At 44.0% G+C, this 22,341-nt stretch overlaps 1 protein-coding gene across 1 annotated transcript in view; it reads left to right on the top strand.

Moving 5' to 3' along the window:
- ARHGAP35 (Rho GTPase activating protein 35) overlaps positions 1–22,341 on the top strand; it is a 1,275,888-nt gene that overhangs the window by 440,435 nt on the left and 813,112 nt on the right. The window contains exon 3 of the mRNA XM_044055505.1: positions 451–586. Within this exon, the coding sequence (XP_043911440.1) occupies positions 451–586 (136 nt within the window). The remainder of the gene's footprint in view (positions 1–450; positions 587–22,341) is intronic.

Genomic DNA, 22,341 nt, shown 5'->3' with positions numbered 1-22,341 from the left:
CCCAGGATACCATTAAGTTCTTTTTCTGGCTCCTGCTATATCAGCGGTGGTCCAGACGAGAACAGTCAAAGCTGGTAGACCCAGTGGACATGGGTCACTGTGTAATAAAGACAGGCTGAAGCAAGGGAGCAGAAAGTGTTTGAATGTTTTTAAGTGACCTGAAGAAAGAAAGGTATGCGAGTGTTAAGTTTGAGACTTAGACAGTTAAAATAGCTTGATTTCTTCCGAGGGCTTGCACTTTGACAACATCAGTGAAGTGTAGTGAAGGAATTAATTACATTGTTGCTTACAGTTCAGTCATGTAAGAAGAGTAAAATGTTCCTTATCCACTTTATAGATCTGCTGTGGTTATTTCATTGGAAGGCTGCAGATGTTTGCATTTGTCATTAAGTTAACAGAATTTGAAGCTGTTAGCCTGCAATTATTTCTGTTTTTTGTAATTTTGTGCAGAAACCAACCAAGCTGAAGCCCCGCCTTTCCCTTACTAAGAGCAACTATTTTGGTGTGCCTTTGGTAGCTGTAGTGTCTAATGAAAAACCCATACCCATATTCATAGAGAAATGCATTGACTATATTGAAACACAAGGTAAGAATAACTTACTTTTGATTCTTCTTCATACCTGGATAATGCTTGTTGCTCAATTTTTATTTAAGGAATCAAAATGTTTAAATGTAGAACATGATTTTTTTTTTTCTTAAATGAGAAGGCCCTTTAAACAGCTGATTTTTCAAGTGCCAAACAAAAAAAAAAAAAAACAAAAACCGGTTGCATTGTGCATATGGTAGAAGGTGGGAAACATTGTTTACTAGCTCAGTTGAGAATTTTGTAGTGTGGCAGCTGTGTTCATAGTTTACTGTTTCTGTAAAAATTCAAATACTTCAGATGTCACACATCAGTATTTAAAGTGAAGCATGTTCTGTTTCTGTCTCTGTGGCATGGAAAGATGAGGTTAGAGCTCTGACCGTCTCAGATGACCTGAGTTTAGGTAGCAGGTTAGGTGCTGGAAGAGCCATGTGCACAGAAGTGGCAACTAAGTCTGTCCTGGAGGAAAGGCAAGGTGTTCTCCTGGTTGGCCAGTATTCTTGTGCAAGCAGAGGCTTGCACGAGTCATAAATAGGTTGTCGGCTTCCATACCAGTGATGCAGCTGTCAAGTGATGTGTGGTTATGGACACGTGTATCGTGGACGGGGGCATTGGAATCTGTGGTCATACAATGCCTTCCTTTATCAGCCAGTAGGAAGAGTGATGTTAGGAATGAGCTAGGTTAGGGGGAAAGTATCTTTGTAGCATGTGACCAGAGTGATGCAGATACTAATTGGAGGGGGGATGCCTGCCAGCTGATGGCAGGCAAAGGACACTTTTTGGGTCTCATGTTAGGGGATTTGACAAGACTTGCTTAGCTGATTGGGTGAGGTCACCCCAGCCATGGTCAGGTACAGTTAAAATGTTTGCTTATGGTTTCTGGTCTTGGGAGGGGAAGGCAAACTAAACTGGCCATTGTGACAGGTCCCCTTTTCTGCCCTGAGCAGGCAAATGACTGGGACAAGCACAAAGCACCTCATGTCTGCCTGGACAACAGTCCCCTTTGATGGCTCTTGCTTCTGTACTATGGCTGCATGATACAGATGAACTGATCAGCAAGTTTGAGGGCAAAAACACTTTGGGGGGGAGAAGGGCATTTTGTGTTTGGAAATTTGCACAGGATTGTCAAGCACCCTTTTCTTTGGCCTGTTTTTAACTTCTGATATAATGAACTGATATCAGCCAGAACTGCGGTTTTACGACGGTTTAGATTCTGTACTGTACTGATTTTGATAAGTCGACCTACGTAACTGTTTGAAACAGGGAAACTACAGTGTGTTCAGTCATCGTTAAGGGGGTATTTCAGATTGGGGTTAGGGTATTGATAACCTTTGTCTGTGGTTTGCTTTTCTAATATACTTTTTTCACTGAGTAAAATAAGAAATGTGTTACCTTTAAAAATTTAAAATTTTCACTTTGTATGTTTCGTTTTTGTCAGAAGGTGATAACTTGGACTGTTTTTACTAGGACATGTTTATGGAGAATGGTTTGATCTGTGTACTTACTGTAAGAAATGTGATGCAGTGCATGGGTTTAAGTTGTGTGTCAAATGGAAGGTTAATGAGCATGTCTAACTCAGAAATTGGTTATGAAGTGATGTGCTATCATTCAAGGTTCAGTGATCTAATTTACTACAGAAAGTGCAGACCATTGAGGTTTTGGTGTTCCAGGCAGAATTTATCATGCATACTTCAGTATTAGCTGCGTTACCTGTGGGTCTGCAAGCCAGATGAATTTCTATTGTACATGGTCTTCTCTATTAATAAAGTGTGTAAACTTTTGGAGCACATTCTAATTTAGATACTTCACCTGTTTTCTTTATATGTTGTGCTGCCTCTGTAGGCATCCTATGGAATTTTAACTCTGAAAACCTTTCAAATCTGAATTTCCATAAAGCTGATGATTTATTCAGCTTAGCAGCATCGTTAAGTCTTGGCATACATTTTCACTGTTAGGATTGGCATTTATGACTTGCATGCAAGCGAAGATGGAATTGCTTTAAAAGGATAAGAGTGCACTAGCAGGATCTAGTTTTAAGCGTGCATGCTGTTTGCTCATCTTTCTTTTCTCCATTAACGTTTACTTTGTTCTTCATAGGGGGTATTTGTGAGTGTCACAACTTGAAGGCACATTTTTTGTTCTAGTGCTCTTTGCCGCCAGTTTTCTTTGTATTTGTGTGGCCCTTTAAGCAAGAATGGTGCAGCTGTTTTTTTACCAGTCTGAAAATTAATTAATTTATTTTTTCAGGTGAACCCATTGATCACTTTTGTTTGTCATAGAGTAATGCACCAGGACAGAATTGGAACCGTAGTTAAAGACTGATCTTTTGAAGTATACGCAGGTTGATAAAAGTAAACGTGACCTACAAAGGAAGCACATAAACAGTAGGTCTGATGTCACTTTCATTCATTTCTCAACTTAAGTCTTTGATTCAATTTGGCCTGTTTTACCAGACTCATCCAGCTGTCAAGCTCCTTCCTTTATCCATAATGCCCTACTTTCCTGGTATACCTCAGATCTCGAGCAACGGAGATTAACATAGTGTTGTATCCTTTATTGTGAGGTTTTTGTATTCAACATTGGTTTCCTCTTCCTATCTTTACCTTTAAACAGAACTTGCTTTACTTTCTAACCATTGCCTTTTTTTTCCTGCCTTTCTTGTCAGGTCTTTCTGCGCGTGTCAGGGTACTTTCCCATACACCATTGTTGGTATTCTTTCCCTCTGTCTGCCTAGTTTAGGGTATCTTTTAAATACCATTGTTGGTATTTTTTCCTTATAAAAAGTCTTGTTTCGTACCATTTTATGTTGGGAATAGGTTAGTTTCATCTTGTCAGTTTAGCTGACAAGCCTACAGGCTTTAAAAAATGAATTTCTTGTGGGCCTAAGATCCCTAACTCGGATGCTCACAAGGAGTATGTGTATTTTTTGGGCACTGCCCACCTAAATGTGGAATGTTCTATTTGTTCACGATTCAACTCCCATGCTTTTAGTGATAGAAGGAATAACTTGCTTTTGAAAGGTTTGCTACTATCTACTGTTTCTGCCTTGGCTGGTGCTCAAATCCCATGTAGTAAAACTGACAAAGGGAAGCATGACTTGACTGCAAAAGAAATGAGTCTAGGAAATGGACCCCTGATTGATGTTTGTGTTTCACTGTTGCAGTCATTACATTTGCATAATCTGCTGGCAGGTTGCCCTCAGTCTGCCTGAATTCCAAAGTATTGGGTCCTGCGTCGGTTGCTGTCTTCTCTTCCATGACATCAGGGGTATAAAACATGCAGCCGATGCCATTTTCTTTAGTCTTTCTTGTCGCGCGGTGCCCGAAGCAGAAGCATTTCGCAAGTGCCAGTCGGCCGACTACTGAAATATTTGAGTTTCTGTTTCAGAACCGAAGTAGTCACTAAAGCCAAGTACCCCGTTGGGGAAACTTTTTTTCTTGCTCCTTACCGATGTCAGAAAAAGTTAATAATTGTATTACTTGTGGAAATAGAGTACCTCATAAGAATTTCCATTTATACTGTATTCCTTGCCTAGGCCCTGATCACAACGTGCCTGGCTGTCAGTTTTGTGCTAGATTTAACCAACGCGCTATTAAGCGTCAGTATATTTTTGCATCAAAGTATTTTGGAAACAGATTTAACTATCCAGAAATGACGTCGGATAGCAATCCGACTACCGGAGTACATAAAAGGAAAGGACAGAGAAAGGCAGTCGAGATCCAAAACAGACTACTAAGCTTCTCCTAAGCCGTTCACCGGTAATCAGTGAGGAGCTTTTGCAGCCCCTGATACCAGCTACCTTCCAGTTGCAGGCCTCTACTGACACCCATGTGGAGTCCCGCATGCTGCAAAGATACTCAAGGTATTGGAACGACGGATGTATCTCCCTTGGATGGGTCCAGAGCCGCTGAGCAGGCACCGGCTTCTGCGGGTGTATTCAGACCTCAACATTTGTATGTCAAACTGACAACAGCTGCAAAACCAAGGACAAAAGCAACTTCAACTAAAAAACTGATGCATGAACCGTGTGCAAAGGCCTCTATGCCTAAAAAACAGATTAAAATGGCTGAAGACCTCATTACCTTGATCAGGGTTACCCAACACCCTCCAAATAAGAGGCCTAGGCAAGACACTGATTATGAATCTTCAGATCAGGTTTCTATTTCTTCTGATCAGGAATTATCTTAACCTCCGTATGAGGATTCTGATGCTGAGGAGTCTATACCATCTGCATCTCCTCCTGAGGATTATTCGTTTGGAGAAACCTTGCATACTTTGAGGAAGCATTTTCACTGGGAGAGTCAAGACTTCTCAGAATCAAAAAAGAGGCTCAGGGATTTTCTTCTCCCAGTAAGCCTGACCGATATTACAGGGTCCCTGACTCACACACTTTTATTTAGAAACCCTGCTGCTGAACCTGAAACTATTTCACAGGGTCCCAAGGGAGTTTCTCAACAGCAAAAAATCTTACCCCCTCTGACAGAGATTCAAGGGCACTGGACAGATGGGGGGAAAAAGGTTTAGACATCTGCAGCCTTGGCAATCAGGGCCTTAAACTGTCAGTTTCATATGCTTAAGTACCAACAACATGTTATGGAATTGCTGAAACAGAAAATGATGTTGATTTCAGAATGTGCAGAAAATAAAGAATTGCAGGAATTGGTGCATGCAGCAAAACAGGTTGGAAAGCATACTTTGCAATGTGGTTTTGACTCCTTAGAGGGCCTCCTGCAGAGCCGCAGTTACTGGATCTGTGATTAGGAGGCATGCCTGGTTAAAGGAACAGAATTTGCCTGATCATGTTAAAGCTAAATTGCTAGATGCACCTTTACAGCATGATTCTCTGTTTGGTATTAAGGCAGAAGAGGTTTTAAAGAAAATGGAATCTATGCAAACTGTTAAAGATTTCTTACAAGTGCAGCCACCTAGCTTCAGTAGACACTGGCCTACAAAAAAATGGTCCTTTCCTGTGTCAGAGCTCAAAGCGGCAAATCAAGACGTCCTAAGGGTTCCAGATACCAGGTGCAAGATTCATACAGGTCAAAGCAATGGGGCGCTTCTACATCCAAATCTGGAGGAGATAAGGCGCAAACCTACAGAAAACAATCCCGATACTTCCCTCTGCCTACAAGCACTTAACTTTTGGCAGCACCCATAGGGGGAAAGTTAGCACTTTTTGCTCCAAATTGGCAGTTAATAACCCAGGACAAGTGGGTACTAAACATAGTATCACAGGGATACATATTCCATTTCCACACTCTGCCAATGGCAAATGGTTGGCCAGATCTGCCAAAAAGTCAGTGGACTTGAGCACAGAAACAGGTTCTCATGGTTATGGGGGCCATTCAGCCAGTACCAGAACAGGAAAAAGGACAAGGTTTTTACTCAAGACTGTTCTTGGTACCCAGAAAGGACAAGGTCTGGCCGCCAATCCTGGATTTATCGATTTTGAACACATACCTGGACAATTCCAAAAGTCAGTATGCTGACTTTGCAGCAGCTTCTGCCCATGCTGGGCAAGAATGCTTGGCTGCTGACATTAGACCTAAAAGAGGCATACCTGCATGTCCCAGTAAGACAGTCGTGCAGAAGATACCTCAGATTCAAGGCTGGCTTAATGCATTACCAGTTCTCTGCACTGCTTTTTGGCTTATCTACTGCGCCCAGGGTCTTTACAAAGTGCCTGGCACCAGTAATTGCATTTTGCAGACAAAGAAGTATACAAATATATTCTTACTTAGACAATTGTCTCATTCAAGCAGAGAACAAGGACATTCTTCGACACCTGGCATTTGTGAAAAGGCTTCTGACATGCTTAGGGTACACAATAAACGAAAATAAATCATAACTGGTACCCTCTCAAAAGATAACATTCCTGGGTGCAAGCTTGAATACAACTGTCCTGATGGCTTACCTCACGCCAGACAACTAAGGCAACTGACTACTTCAAACTGATGGCAACAAAAACCCAGTTATGTGCAAGAATAATTCTGCAGGCTCTGGGCTTCATGGCATCCTGCATCCTACTGATTCCATATGCAAGACTGCATATGAGGAAACTTCAATGGTACCTGAAAAGTTTATGGAGTCGACATTTTCACAGTCTGGAAGCAATGATTCCTCTCATTCCCTGCCTACAACAGGAGGTGGGCAAAGGATGTCACCAAAACATGGGACAGGCCTTGACTCTCCCTCCCCTGCCAGCCAAACCCTTAGATGCATCGGATTATGCCTGGGGGGGGCACATGGCAGGAAGATGCATTCAGGACATAATGACCCCAAAATAAATGCATCTACATAGCGACCAGAGAGAGATGCTAGCTGTTCAAAATGCCCTTAACAGCCTTTAAGGACGTGCTTCATCCAGGACAACTACTGATAGACTGCCAACACCACAGTCATGTGGTATATAAACAAGCAAGGGGGCACACACTCGCAACCCCTTTGCATATTAACCATGGCACTGTGGGACACAGCTGTGACCTACCAAATGCATCTTCAAGCTCAATTCCTGCCAGGAAAGCAAAATACACTGGCAGACTATTTAAGCAGAAACCTTATGGATCCTCACGAGTGGAAACTAAATCCACAGGTCTTCAGAATGATAAGAGAAATGGGGGAGTCCAGACATAGATCTATTTGCCTCTCCTCAAAATTGCCAATTGAAAAGATTCTGCACAAGGACTTAACACAGACAAGCATGGAAAGTGGACGCCCTATCCTTCAGTTGGAAAAACCTATCAGTTTACACCTTTCCTCCTCTGTCGCTTCTCCCCAAGGTCATCCTAAACGTCAGACAGGAGAAATCAAAGATGATACTAATTGCCCCAGACTGGCCCCGCCAGTACTGGTATCCAGTCCTAAGGAACTTGTCTCAATACTCAACTTGGACCTTCCCTCAAAGACCTCCACTACTGTCCCAGCAAAACAATCGGATCCTGCACAATCAACTCCAGACACTGAACCTGACAGCATGGCTGATCATGTAGTTCTACAAACAACACCTCTCAGTAAAGCTGTAATGGATGTCATTTTGGAAGCCAGAAGGCTTAGTACTAGAAAATCTTATGCTGACAAATGGAAGAGATTCTGTGCTTGGAATCAGACGCAAGGAACTGATACAGCAGAACCAAATATTCATCAGATATTACAATACTTAACTGAGATGTTTGACAAAGGCCTATATTTTTTTCATCAATCAAAATCCATGCCTCTGCCATTTCGGCTCATTACAATACAGAGCCACCAATCTTTTCTCATCCTTTACTAATGCAGTATCTTAGAGGAGCCAAAAATTTATGGCCTCCTAGAAGATCACTATTACCTGCATGGGACCTCAATTATGTGTTGGAAAAGCTCACCCTGCCTCCATTTGAACCAGCTGCTACCGCTGATATAAAGTTCTTATCATAGAAAACAGCTCTGCTACTAGCAATTACTTCAAGAAGAGTTTCAGAGCTACAGGCTTTCATGGCTGTAGAGCCTTTTATCATATTTTACCCAGACAGGGTGTCTCTGAGGACAAATCCTACTTGTATGCCTAAGGTGGTTTCCAGTGTGGCTCTTAACCAAACAATTCATCTGCCAACTTTTTATCCAAATCCACAGAACAAGGGGGAGAGAATTTTGCATTCCTTGGATGTACACACAGCTAAAATTCTACTTGAGCAGGACTAAAGCTCAGAAAAACTAAGCAATTACTAGTGTCCTATGCTGCAGGATCAGAAGGAAAGGCTGTTTCAAAGCAGACAGTTTCAAAGTGGATAAGCCACTGCATCCATTTCTGCTACTTACACCATGGTAAACCTGTGCCCAAGGGCATTAGGTCTCATTCCACCAGAGCTGCAGCTACTTCAGCCTTTCTCAGAGGAGTACCAACCAAAGACATTCTAGAGGCTGCTACTTGGAGTTCTGTTCACACCTTTACAAAGCATAGCCATTTGCCTCTCTACTCCAAGTCTAGGGCAGGCTTTGCCACTGCAATGCTGCAGGGCCTTATAGCCGCACCTAATGCTGTTTAGCTCCAGCCTCCCAATCATAGCTTTGGGATTCTACCCAAATGTAATGACTGCAGCAGTGAAACACGAAGAACGTAGTACAGTTGTGTACACTTACATAAATGTAGATGTTAGAGTGTATTCACTGTTACATTCCGGGTTACCCTCCCGTCATCCCCCTGTCATTCTGAAGTTTATCTTTCCTTCTCTGTCTTCTACAACCTATGTGGTGTATTTGCTTGTAGATGAAGGTAAAATTTTTATATTGCTGCATATGTGTGTATATACATATATGTATGATTTTACAGAACCTTTCCAGTCTTGATTCATCAGTGCTCCTTTTGACAGATAATCCTTGTTTGATCTGAAAATTAAGGAAACCTTCTCCAGAGGTGAACAAAACAAAGAACCTGTCTGCCGTTTGGGATCTGATGTTCATCGTGCATACAGCTGCAGTCATAACAGATGGGTTATCCTGCCGTCAGGCGGGTCCTCGGTCGGCCGAATTCCAAAGTCTAGGTCCGGCGTCAGTTGTCGTCGCTTCCTCCCTGACGTCAGTGCGGCAGGGGTATAAAAGAACCAGCCGACGCCATCTTCTTCAGTCTTTCTTGTCGCATGGTGCCCGAAGCAGAAGCAGTTGGCAAGTGCCGGTCGGCCAGCTCCTGAGATTTACGAAAATATTTTAGCCGAAGTAGTCTTGAAAGCTAAGTACCATGTTGGGGAAACTTTTCTTGCCTCAGACCGATGTCAGACAAAGTTAATAATTGCATTTCATGTGGGAAGCAAATACTGCCTAAGGATTTCCATTCTTTCTGTATTCCTTGCTTAGGCCCAGACCATGACGTCTCGGCCTGCCGTTTTTGTGCTAGATTCAACAAACGCACTATTAAGCATCGGGCGGAGTTCGCCCAACACTATTTTGGTAAAAAATTTAATTACATTGTCGTCGGATACTCCGACTCCAGTTTTGAGTAAAAGACGCAAAGATAAGGACCGACATACGAGGTCCACAACTTCTACCGACACCACGCTAAAGCAGACTACTGGTGCTCCGGTTCTCAGCGAGGCGCCTACGCAGCCCCTGAGTACCGATGACGCTTCATTACCAGTGTCTTCTGTGCCCGAGGTCGCAGGCTCCTCGGCCCCCATTCCGACTACAGATACCGACGCCACTCTTGGCGGGGAAACTGACAGGCCTGCCACTTCTCAAGGTGTCTTCAGGCCTTCCTCCTTTTCCATTAAGGCTTTCACAAAATCTAAAGCAGCCATGAAAACTAAAAAACAAGGTCCACAGACCCCCTCTCAAGGCCCCATGCCTAAAAAACAGATGCTCAAAATGGCTGAGGATTTGATTACTCTTATCAGGGGTTCTCAACCCCCCTCGGACAAAAGGCCCAGATTGGAGGAAGACTACCCTTCCTCAGATCAAGCCTCTATTACCTCAGAACATTCTGAGGACCAGGAATATTCATATTCCCCTTTTGAAGACTGATGCTGAGGAGTCCATTCCCTCGCCCCCCCCCCCCCCCCGAGGACTATTCTTTTGGGGAAACCCTACATACCTTGAGGGAACACTTTCACTGGGAAGGCCAATATTACTCAGATGCCAAGAAAAGGCTCAGGGATTTTCTCTTGCTTCCCCAGCACAGGCCTATGGCTATCCCTCCTGTCTTGCATATATTAGATGTGTACACAGAAGCCAGCCTCAACCCAGATTCTTTACCTCCAGCTCCTGTTAAACCTGACAGGTATTACCAGGTTCCTGATTCACACCAGTTCCTATACAAAAGCCATGCTGCTGACCCAGAAACTATTTCACAGGGTCCCAAGGGAATTAAGGCCTCTACTGCTAAAAACCCATACCTTCAGAGAGAGATTCCAGAGTTTTAGAAAGGTGGGGGAAAAAGGTGTACACCTCAGCCACTTTAACCATGAGGGCATTAAAATGTCAGTTCCATATGTTAAAGTATCAACAGTTTTTGTTTTCGCAGTTGAAAAGCAAAATGACACAACCTGAACAACCAGATTTAAAGGAATTGCAGGATTTGTTGCATAGTGCAGAGCAAGTGGGTAAACATACCTTGCAGTGTTGTTTTGATGCTTTAGAGGCCTCATGTAGAGCTGCTGTTACAGGGTCTGTCATACGTAGACATGCTTGGCTCAAAGAGCAAACCTTACCAGATCATGTCAATGCTAAATTACTAGATGCACTTCTTCAAAAAGATGTATCGTTTGGTGTTAAAGCTGAGGAGGTACTAAAGAAAATGGAGGAAATGGCAAGATCAATGCAAACAGTGAAAGATTTCCTACAGGTACAACCTCCATGTTTCAGCAGAAACTGGTCTTCAAAAAATTGGTCCTTTCCAGCCACGGACAGACCTCAGAGGCAGATACAGGCGCCCGAGGGGTAGAGTGCAATCTCAAGGATCATTCAGAGCCAGACCATGGCAAGCACCTACACCAAGAGGTGGAGAAGATGGATCACAGTCATTCAGAAAGCAGACACAATGACTTCCACTTTGTATGCCAAGCAAAGCTTTAATGGCAGCACCTTTAGGCGGAAAACTGGCATTATTTTCAAAAAATTGGCATATTGTCACAAAAGACAAATGGATCCTGGACATAGACAGAGGCTACAGATTCCACTTTCACACACTTCCATAAATGAGAGGCATGCCAAACCTGCCACAAAATCAAAGGGCAGAGGCACAAAAACAAATTTCAGCTCTCGTGGACATGAAAGCTATTCAAGAGGTACCTGCAAAAGAACAGGGTCAAGGTTTTTATTCCAGACTATTCCTGGTACCAAGGAAGGACAAAGATTGGAGACCTATTTTAGACCTATCCAGCCTAAACACATATTTACTCGTACCAAAATTCAAGATGCTCACATTACAGCAGCTTCTTCCCATGCTGGGCAAGGAGTCTTGGCTGGTAACATTGGACCTCAAGGAGGCATAACTGCATGTCCCTATCAGACAAGATTGCAGAAGATGCCTCAGATTTCTTGCAGGTTCAACCCATTATCAATTCTCTGCATTGCTCTTTGGCTTATCTATTGCGCCCAGAGTGTTTACGAAATGCCCGGCATCAGTAATTGCCTTCTGCAGACTTCAAGGGATACAAATATACCCATATCTGGACGACTGCCTTATCCAAGCGGACAACAAGAACATACTTCTGAAACAACTGGCGTTTGTAATAAAACTGTTGAACTTTCTGGGATACACAGTCGACAAAAAGAAATCAAAACTAATACCCTCTCAAACAATAATTTTCCTGGGTGCCAGCTTGAATACAAACATCCAGATGGCCTACCTCACGCCAGAGAAGCAAGGGCAACTATCTCAATACTTGGCAACCATCACCAGGCTGACTGCAAGGAAAGTCCTGCAGGCTCTGGGATTCATGGCATCTTGCATCCTGCTGATCCCATGTGCAAAGCTGCATATGAGGAAACTTCAGTGGTACCTAAAAAACTTATGGTCTCAACACAGCCACAGTTTGGAAACAATTATGCCACTCATTCCATGTCTTCAAAAGGAATTTCTGTGGTGGGCTCAAGCATGCCAAAGAAACATAGGTCTCCCCTTCTGCATGCAAATCAAATCATCACAACAGATGCCTCTGACTACGCCTGGGGGGTGCACATGACAGATCAGTGCATTCAGGGAAAATGGTCCCAAAAAGAGAAGCACCTACACATTAATCAAAAGGAAATGCTAGCAGTACAAAATGCTATTATGGCCTTCAAAGACCTACTGCATCCAGGCCAGCTATTGATAAGGACAGACAACACCACAGTGATGTGGTACATAAACAGGGAGGAACTCATTCATACCCCCTGTGCAGACTAGCCATGTCCCTTTGGAACACGGCTCTGGAATTGCAAATCCAACTTCAAGCACAATTCCTGCCAGGGAAGGAAAACACACTGGCAGACAGCCTAAGCAGAAATATGACAGATCCACACGAATGGAAGTTGCATCCTCAAGTTTGCGCAAAGATAACTCAGGCATGGGGGCAGCCAGACATAGATCTCTTTGCTACCCACAGAAATTACCAACTGAAAAAATTTTGCTCAAGGACCCATCATCCACAGGCCTGGAAAGCGGACGCACTTTCTTTCAATTGGACAACATTGACAGTCTATGCCTTTCCACCTCTTCCTCTGCTGTCCAAAGTTCTATTAAAAGCCAGATCAGATAGGCCAAATATGCTTCTCATTGCTCCAGACTGGCCAAGACAACACTGGTATCCACTCCTGAAGAGCCTGACTCATTCCCCACCATGGATTCTGCCTCTAGTGCCTCTTCTGTTGTCCCAGCACAACTTCAAAACTCTTCAGTCAGCTGAAAACCCTCAATCTAGCCATATGGAGAATCCCTTTATTTCCCAACAGACCCTCCTCTCCAAGGAGGTGCAGGATGTCATCTTGGAGGCCAGAAGACTTTCTACTAGAAAAGCCTACTCCGCCAAATGGAAACGGTTTTGTGCCTGGAATCGGAAAAAGGGCCAGAATCCTTGGGTAATAAATTTACCTCAAATATTACAGTACCTAGCTGAGATGTTACAGTGGCCTTTCCTTCTCCTCCATCAAGATCCATGCTTCAGCCATTTCTGCACAATACAACACAGATCCTCTTTTATTCTCTCATCCTCTCTTAAGACAGTTCCTCAGCCGGGCTAAGAATATAAAACCCCCAAGGAAACCACCAGTACCTGCTTGGGACCTCAACTTCATTTTGGAAAAACTGACCCTGCCTCTATTTGAGCCAGCTGCTTCAACAGAACTGCAATATTTGTCATAGAAAACAGCCTTCCTTCTGGCTATCACCTCAGCACACAGGGTTTCGGAACTACAGGCCCTCATGGCTGTGCAACCTTTCATCATTTTCCATCAGGACAGCGTTTCCTTACGAACCCAACCCTTCCTTAATGCCAAAGGTAGTATCCAGTGTAGCATTGAATCAGACTATCCACTTACCTACCTTTTATCCTAACCCACAAAACAAAGGGGAAAGACTACTACATTCCTTGGACATTCACAGACAACTTTGTTATTATTTGGACAGGACAAAGCCATTCAGAAAGTCCGAGCAACTCTGTGTCTTATGCTACAGGTGCTCAAGGAAAGGCCATCTCCAAACAGACAATCTCAAAATGGATAGCCCACTGCATACGCTTTTGTTACTCATTTCATGGAAAAACTGTGCCTTCAAGCATCAGATCCCACTCCACAAGGGCCACAGCTACATCTGCAGCTTTCCTCAGGGGGGTTCCTACCAAGGACATTTTGGAAGCAGCCACTTGGAGTTCTGTGCACACTTTCTCCAAGCACTATCACCTTCCACTTTACTCTAAATCTAGAGCGGGCTTTGCCACAGCAGTCTTGCAGGGCATCCTTGCTCCTCCTAGTTCCACTTGGTGCCTGCCACCCCTTTTTAGCTTTGGGATTCTACCCATCTGTTATGACTGCAGCTGTATGCACGATGAACATAGTACAGTTTTGTACCTACCATAAATGTAGATGTTAGAGTGCTAATACAGCTGCAGTCCAAGTTTCCCTCCCTCCATCCCCTCTTGGGACAGGCCTTATGACAAACACCTTCTCATACAACCTGATTGGGGTATTCTTTTATGGTGTATTTGCTTGCAAACTACTGTTTTTTGATTATTTTGCATTGCATTATTACATAAGTTTGTTTTGCCTTCCTTCTGGGGGCACCTGACATCTGGGGCAAGAAAAATTGAAGAAGATGGCGTCTGCTGGTTCTTTTATACCCCTGCTGCACTGACGTCAGGGAGGAAGCGACGACAACCGACGCCGGACCTAGACTTTGGAATTCGGCCGACTGAGTACCCGCCTGACGGCAGGATAACCCATCTGTTATGACTGCAGCTGTATTATCACTCGAACATCTACATTTATGGTAGGTACAAAACTGTACTTTTTTCTGCTCCTTGGAGATCCTTCTCCCGTAATCAGCGAGGTAGTAAAAATATGTGGTTTAGCAAGTCCCAAGGGCCTTTCTAGGAATCTCTACTGGCCCTCAAGTCTCTTTTTATACTTAATCCCCATTACCCCTAACCCCAAATTTCTGCAGAAAGCATCCTGGTTGAAGAGCGCAGTCATTCTCATTGCACCCTTTTGGCTTTGTCCAGTCTTGTTTCTCGACCTCCTCTTTAACCACCTTGGATACTGGATCCACACCCAGATCATCTATCTCACCAGAAAAGGATGCAACATACGGGCATCAGTGGCGTCAAGTTGACTGTATAGTTCAGGCTTCCTTTCACAGTTCGACAGATTTTTTTATCCCCTCAAACTTTCCACTAGGAAAATTTACAAAAGTAAATTGAAAAGGTTTTCAATCTGGGTGCTTTAAAGGGACCTGGTTCCCTTCTCCACTTCATTCTCAGCTGTTCTCCATTTTCTGGTGCCCGTTTTTAATGGTGGGGTGAGGTATTCTACTATTAAAGTTCAACTAGCTGCCATTTCACATTTTCACTCGATCATTCTTCCTTGGCTTCCTTGAGTTTGTTCAATGCCTTCCTTAAAGGTACCTTTTTACTTAAGCCCCTGGTTAACAATCCTTCACCTACTTAGGCTTTGATTGTTCTCTTACAGGCTCTTACCTAACCTCCCATTTAAGCTTTCTGCTAAGATTGACAAGATGTTCTTCATGTTTCACTGTTGCAGTTATCACCTATGGGGTTATCCCTGCTGTGGTAGCCTTTGGCCGGCCCGAATACCAGAGCCAAATGTTTTTCTGCGCCAGCAGCTGTCGCCTGTAGTCTGATGTCAGTTCGTCAGTACTATAAAACAAGGCAGCCGTCGTCATACATCAGTCTTTCTTGACGTAGAGCCCATAGCAGAAGCAGTTTGCATGAGTGTCAGTTAGTTGCTACCAGAAGTCCAGTTTCAGCTGAAAACATCTAAAGCTAAGTACCCCATTGGGGGGACCCTTTTTTCTTACTCTAACTGATGTCCAAAAAAGTTTACAATTGTCTTGCCTGTGGAAAGCGGATCCTTCACTGAGACTTCCATTCTTAGTGCATCACTTGTTTAGGCCCAGACCACAATGTCCCTCGTTGCCAGTTCTGTGCCCTCTTTAATGCGAGAACCATTCGCAATAGACGTTTTTTTTTGTAGACAATGAAACAAGGCCCCACACGAACTGTAATATCCAAAAAGCAGGAGACCAGGATCCAATCCCCACAAACAACATTTGAGCGCTTTCGTCTTGAATTCTTGAATAGAAACTTCTTCAGAATAACACAGCATATTACCCATTGGCCTTATATGCGCTATTCCAACAATTTAGTCATTATCATTAACTAATTAATAAAATAATGTCCTGAAGGGACATAGAAACATTTAAAGAGCAACACACACACATGTATGTGGGTGTGTGTGTGTGTGTGTGTGTGTATATATATTTATATATATATATATATATATATATATATATATATATATATATATATATATATATTTATATATATATATCTCAGGCACAGTAAAGAAACAATACGATTAAAAACATGCAAAAAGCAACAGATGTCAATATTTATGCATATGAAAGTATATATGTATTTGTTTATTAGCATCCTACCGTAATAGGTATTGATGACTGTCCTATAAGAAATTGTGCCTTGAGCCTGTGAACAGAGCTGATGGATACTGCATTATTAATAAACAACAAATACATATACTTTCATATGCATAAATATTGACATCTGTTGATTTGATTATTTTTAATTTATTATAGGATATATTTAATTAAGTATCTTTTATATGTTTTTAATCGCATTTGTTCTTTACTGAGTGCAATATGTATGTGTGTTGCTCTTTAAATGTTTGTCCCTTCAGGATATTTATTAGTTAATGGCGACTAATTTGTTGGAATTGCATATATAAGACTGTTGGGTCATGTGCTCTGTTCTGAAGAAATTTCTATTAGAGACAAAAGTGCTCAAACATTTGTGTGGATTGGATCCTGGTGGTCTGCTTTTTGGATCTTTTTGTAAACAATTATTTTCGTATTCTGTCTTTGAATTCCGCTATGGCGTCCATCAGCCAACAATCCCCCGACATTCCGAAAAAACGTAAAGATAGACAGGCCACACAAGGTTAAGCCTACCGACGATGCTACCACTAAGCAAGTAGTCAGTTCTGTGTAATTCAGTAAGGTGCTTTCGCAGTCCCTGATGCTCGACTCGCTTTCTACTTAGGCCTCTGCAGAGACCCTTCTGGAGTCGGGTATGCCACAGAATGCCACTTTGTGTTCCAAGCCTTTGGGCTGTCTGTGCCTCTGTTGGGTCCGGGGCCGAGACGCAGGCACCAGCTTCCGATCTGGGAGACCGTTCACACTACCGATTCTAGACAAAAAACAATGTCTTCTCTTCCGACTACATTTCTCAGAGACCGGATGCTCTCAGGCAGACCACTCCCAGGAAATCTGCATCTAGCCACCATCTTGCTACTGCTCCCCCACCCCAAGCTCAAATGCTTAAAATGGCGGAGGATCTCATCTCACTTAACCGAGGTACTCAAGCCCCCACTCCAAAAAGGAAAAGGCTTCCTTCTCCAGAAATTTTAACAGACCGAGTGTGAGGAATCTGATTATTCTCCCTTTGAAGAGGAACAACCGTTAACTGTTTGATTCAGATGCAGTCGAATCCATCCCCTCTGCCTCCCCTCCAGAAGACCTCTCCTTCGGATAAATCCTCCACTCCCTTAGGGAACATTTTCAATGGGAATCTCAGGATTACCCACAGTCAAACTACTTAGTGTTTCTGGACCTGCCCCAGCACAGACACCTGGCCATCCCACCTATTCTAGAAGAAGTGGATGATGTTTTCCTTGAATCCAGTTATAGCTCCTGATGCCCTGCCTCCTGCTCAGCTAAACCGGACAGGTGCTACAGAGTACCTGATTCTCTCAAATACCTGTACAGGAACCCTGGTGCAGACGCTGAGGTCATTACACAGGGACCCAAAGGAAAGAAGATTGGTTCTGCCAAGAATCCTTTTTCTTCTGACAACGACTCCAGAGCTCTGGACAGATGGGGCAAGAAAGTATACACCTCTGCAACCTTGGCTATCAGAGCACTCAATTGTTCCATATGTTAAAATATCAGCAACACACGGAACAAATAAAACAAAAGATTGCTACCTCTCCTGATGGTGCCAACTCAAAAGAGCTGGCAGAATTACTGCACTCTGCTTGTGAAGTGGTGAAGCACTCATTACAAATGACACCCTAGAAGCCTCTAGCAGGGCAGCAGTGACCGGATCTGTTGATTAGAAGATATGCAAAGCTGAAGGAACAACCTCTCCCTGATTGTGTTAAGTCTAAACGTATTGATGTGTCCCCTAGAGAAGGAGCGCCTGTTTTGGGGGAAAAAGCAAAAGAGGTGCTTAAACAGATCGAAGACAAAGCAAAATCTATGCAAACAGTAAAAGATTTCTTTCAAGTTCAACCACCCAGATTCAGCAGGAACTTCCCCTCTAAGCACTGGGCCTTCCCTGCACACAGCAGACAGGGCCAAAGTAAGTCCTGCAGGGACAGGACATCCAGGCCCCTATCCCAGGGCCAACAAAGAAGCAAACCAGGGATCACTTCCGCCTCTAGGGCAGGGAGTTCTAAACCAAGCTTCTATGGTAAGCACTCACATTGACTCTTCCTTCCCCCTGTGCCCTTCTTTCACCCATCTAAAACTGAGAGGAAGGCTCACCCTCTTGAAGGACAATTGGGTCTCTATAACCAAGGACCAATGGATATTAAAAATAGTTTCTCAGGGATAGAGATTCTCCTTTAGCGAACTCCCAGTTCGAAGGAGGTACCCAGACCTCCCCCCAAACCAGTGGGCAGAGGCATTAAAACAGGTAAATGTACTAATATCCCAGGGAGTAGTAGAACCTGTCCCTCCAGATCAAACAGGAAAAGGTTTATACTCCAGACTATTCCTTGTTCCCAGAAAAAAGGACACTTGGCACCTCATCCTGGATCTGTCCAAACTGAACACTTCTTTGGTGGTCCCCAGATTCAGAATACTAACCTTGCAGCAGCTCCTGCGTATACTCACAGAAAATACCTGGCTAGTGACACTAGACCTAAAAGATTCCTACCTCCACATCCCCATCAGAGAATCGTGCAGAAAATTATTGCGTTTCAGAGTAGGCAGTCAGCACTTTCAGTTTTCTGCACTACCCTTTGGCTTATCTACTGCTTCCAGAGTAATCACCAAATGCTTGGCCCCGGCTATAGCATTCTGCAGACAGAGAAATATACAGATTTACCCTTACCTGGACGACTGCCTCATTCAGGCGAACAGCAAAGAAAAGTTGATCTAGGATCTTCTGTTTGTCAAAAAAATTCCTAACTTCTCTAGGGTTCACCATCAACAAGAAAAAAAAATCAAAGCAAAACCCCACGAGAAAAATTGTTTTCCTGGGAGCTGTGCTAGACACAACTCTAATGGCCTGCCTATCCCCAGAAAAGCAGGGCTTCCTGCCTCTCTACTTCACCCAGCTGACTTCCAGAAGTCACCTCACTGTGAGGAAGTTCCTGCAAGCCCTGGGATACATGGCATTTTGCATCCATCTCAACCCTCTCACCAGGCTTCACATGAGAAAGCTTAAGTGGTACTTAAAGAACCTTTGGTGCCAGCACACTCAGTCCCTAGAGACCACTCTCCCACTGATCCCTTGCATAAGGGACAAATTTCTCTGGCGGGCAGAGGTCTGTGCCATGAACAAAGGTCTTCCCTTCATTCTCTGCCCTTCCAGCCAGACAGTCACCGTCGACGCCTCAGACATAGCTTAGGGTGCTCACCTAGCAGGCAGGTGTCACCAAGGCCTCTGGAATGTCCAGCAACTTCACTTGCACATCAACCAGAAAGAAATGATGGCAGTGCAAAACTCTAACTCCTTCCAACCCCATCTCAAGACAGGGGTCCTCCTTATAAAAACAGACACCACCACAGTAATGTGGTACATCAACAAGCAAGTGGGCACTCAGTCTTAGCCCCTGTGCAGGTTAGCTATGAGTCTGTGACTTACAGCCACCTCCATGGGGCTACACCTAATTGCACAATACTTACCAGGGATCAACTCACTGGCAGACCACCTAAGCAGAATCTTACTGGACCCACATGAATGGAAGCTACACAGAGAAATCTTTCTGCAAATCACCCAGGAGTGGGGGACCCCAGAGGTGGATCTCTTTGCCTCGCACCTCAACCACCAGCTGCACAAGTTTTGTACCAGAGAGTATCACCTAGCATGGAAGGTGGATGCCTTAACCTTCCCCTGGAGCTCCCTCTTTGTGTACGCATACTCTCCTCTGCCCCTTATTCCCAAGGTTCTGATCAAAATGAGAGAGACCGAATGTCGTCCTCATTGCTCCAGATTCCCCCAGATGGCACCGGTACCCCTTACTACGCAGTCTGACCTTAAAGCCCCTGAAGCGGCTTCCCCTAAGGTCAGACCTCTTGACCTAGGAGAGGGGAAGGTACTGCACCCAGACCTACAGACACTCAAACTTTCAGCATGGCTCATACACTAAAAACTAAGTCACCGTTAAGCAAACTGGTCCTAGACATCATCGCAGACGCCAGAAGGCCCAGCACAAGGAAATCTTATGCAGGAAAATGGAAAAGATTCTACTCCTGGAAACCATCTGAAGGGGGGGCAATACCTCCCAACCCTCCATCCCTCTCATCCTGTATTATTTAGCAGAGTTACTCAGTAGTGGCCTCTCCTTCTCAATTAAAATCCATGCCTCTGCCATCTCTGCCCATTATGATTCAGACCCACCCCTCTTCTCTCATCCTTTGATTAAGCAGTTCCTCAGAGGCGCTTCTAATATGCCCCCCCAGAAGACCACCTACTCCAACCTGGGACCTGAGTTGTGTTAGAGAAACTAACTTTGCCTCCATTCGAACTATCCGCTTCAACAGAATTTAAATACCACTCCTGGAAGACTGCCTTCCTACTAGCTATCACCTCAGCCAGAAGAATCTCAGAACTTCAAGCTCTCATGGCTGTCGAGCCCTTCATAATTTTCCATCCACACAGTCTGCCTGAGGACTAATCCCTCCATTATGCCCAAGGTGGTATCTGATGTGACCCTTAACCAAGCCATACACCTTCCCACCTTCTTTCCCAACCCTCAAAACAAGGGGGAAGGAATTCTACACTCACTAGATGTGCACAGACAACTCTGATACTATCTGGACCGCACTAAGGCATTCAGAAAAACTGACCAGCTTCTTGTAAGCTTTGCCCCAGGGACAGAGGGTAAGGCCATCTCCAAACAAACCATTTCCAAATGGATTTCACACTGTATCCATTTTTGCTACAGACTACATGGGAAACCCATCCCTAAGTCTACCTGTACCCACTCCACTAGGCCAACCTCCACTTCCACTGCCTTCAGAGGAGTTCCTACCAAGATGTATTGGAAGCGGCCACCTGGACTTCTGTCCATACCTTTGCAAAGCATTACCACCTACTTCTCTTTTCTAAGTCCAGGGCAGGGTTTGCCTCTGCAATTCTGCAGGACCTCCTGACCCCTACTTAGGACTCTACCTGTCCTTCCACCGTTTACCTCCACTTTGCGAATCCTCCCACAGGTGATGACTGCAACAGTGAAACACTAAGAACATAGTAATGTTGTGTACACTTACCATAAATGTAAATGTTCGAGTGTATTCACTGTTGCAGTCTTGGTTTCCCTCCCTCCATCCCCCATTTCAAATCTTCTCCTAGGGAGACGCATGCTTTCTAAGGTGTCTCTTAGCCACCAGGACCACTTCTCTCTCTTCCCTTGTGCTTCTGACGGGTTAGGGCAAGAAAAACTGATGTAATGATGTCGGCTGCCTTGCTTTACAGTACTGATGACCTGACATCAAACTACAGGTGACAGCAGCTGGTGCACAAAAACATTGACTCTGGTATTCGGACCAGCCGAGGGCTACAACAGCAGGGATAACCCCGCAGGTGATGACTACAACCGTGAATACACACTCTAACATCTATATTTATGGTCAAGTATACACAACTGTACTTTCTTGTTCTGGAGAATCATTTTTCTGGTCGTTACAACCTCTGCTGGATAAGTATCTGAACTCAAAGCCCTCTCTGCAAGAGCTCCTTGCTCAGTCTTCCATAATGCTGGGGTCTTTTTACACACGGACCTGCCTTTTCTACCTAACGTGGCTTCCAAATCCAAATTAATTCAGGTCATTAGGTTACCTGTGTTCTTCCTGAAATCCTCAAGCAAAGGAGAATATATGCTTCATCTTCTGGGTGTGCAACGGCAGCTTAGATTTGCACAGAACACAGGATTTCAGGAAATCTGACCTTCTCCAAGAACAAATTTGATAAAGCAGTTTCTAAGTGACTCTAGCCAAATGGTTAACTGTACATCTTTTCTTTATAAAGAAGGTTTAGATGTACCCCAACCCCCTAAAGCATATTCCAAGAGATCTGTAGCCAGCTCTTCAGCATTTTGGTCAAGACAGTCTATAGAGGTTTGTGCAGCTGCCACTTGGTCCAATGCTCATATTTTTATTGCTCATTACAAGTTAGCCATACTATCTAGAAAAAGGGTAGCCTTTGGTTCTCCTGTACTCCGGAATATACTTAGAGGCCCACCCAAGATTCATCTAGCTAGGGACACTCTCAGCAGTTGGAATGAATGAAAATGACAACATCAGATACAAACAAAAGATGTTATGTAGTCCAATC

Source organism: Protopterus annectens, chromosome 1.part0 (genome assembly GCF_019279795.1).
Source record: "Protopterus annectens isolate FY-2018-M chromosome 1.part0, PAN1.0, whole genome shotgun sequence".
Lineage (NCBI taxonomy): Eukaryota > Metazoa > Chordata > Ceratodontiformes > Protopteridae > Protopterus > Protopterus annectens.
This window is presented reverse-complemented; position numbering and strand designations above follow the sequence as displayed.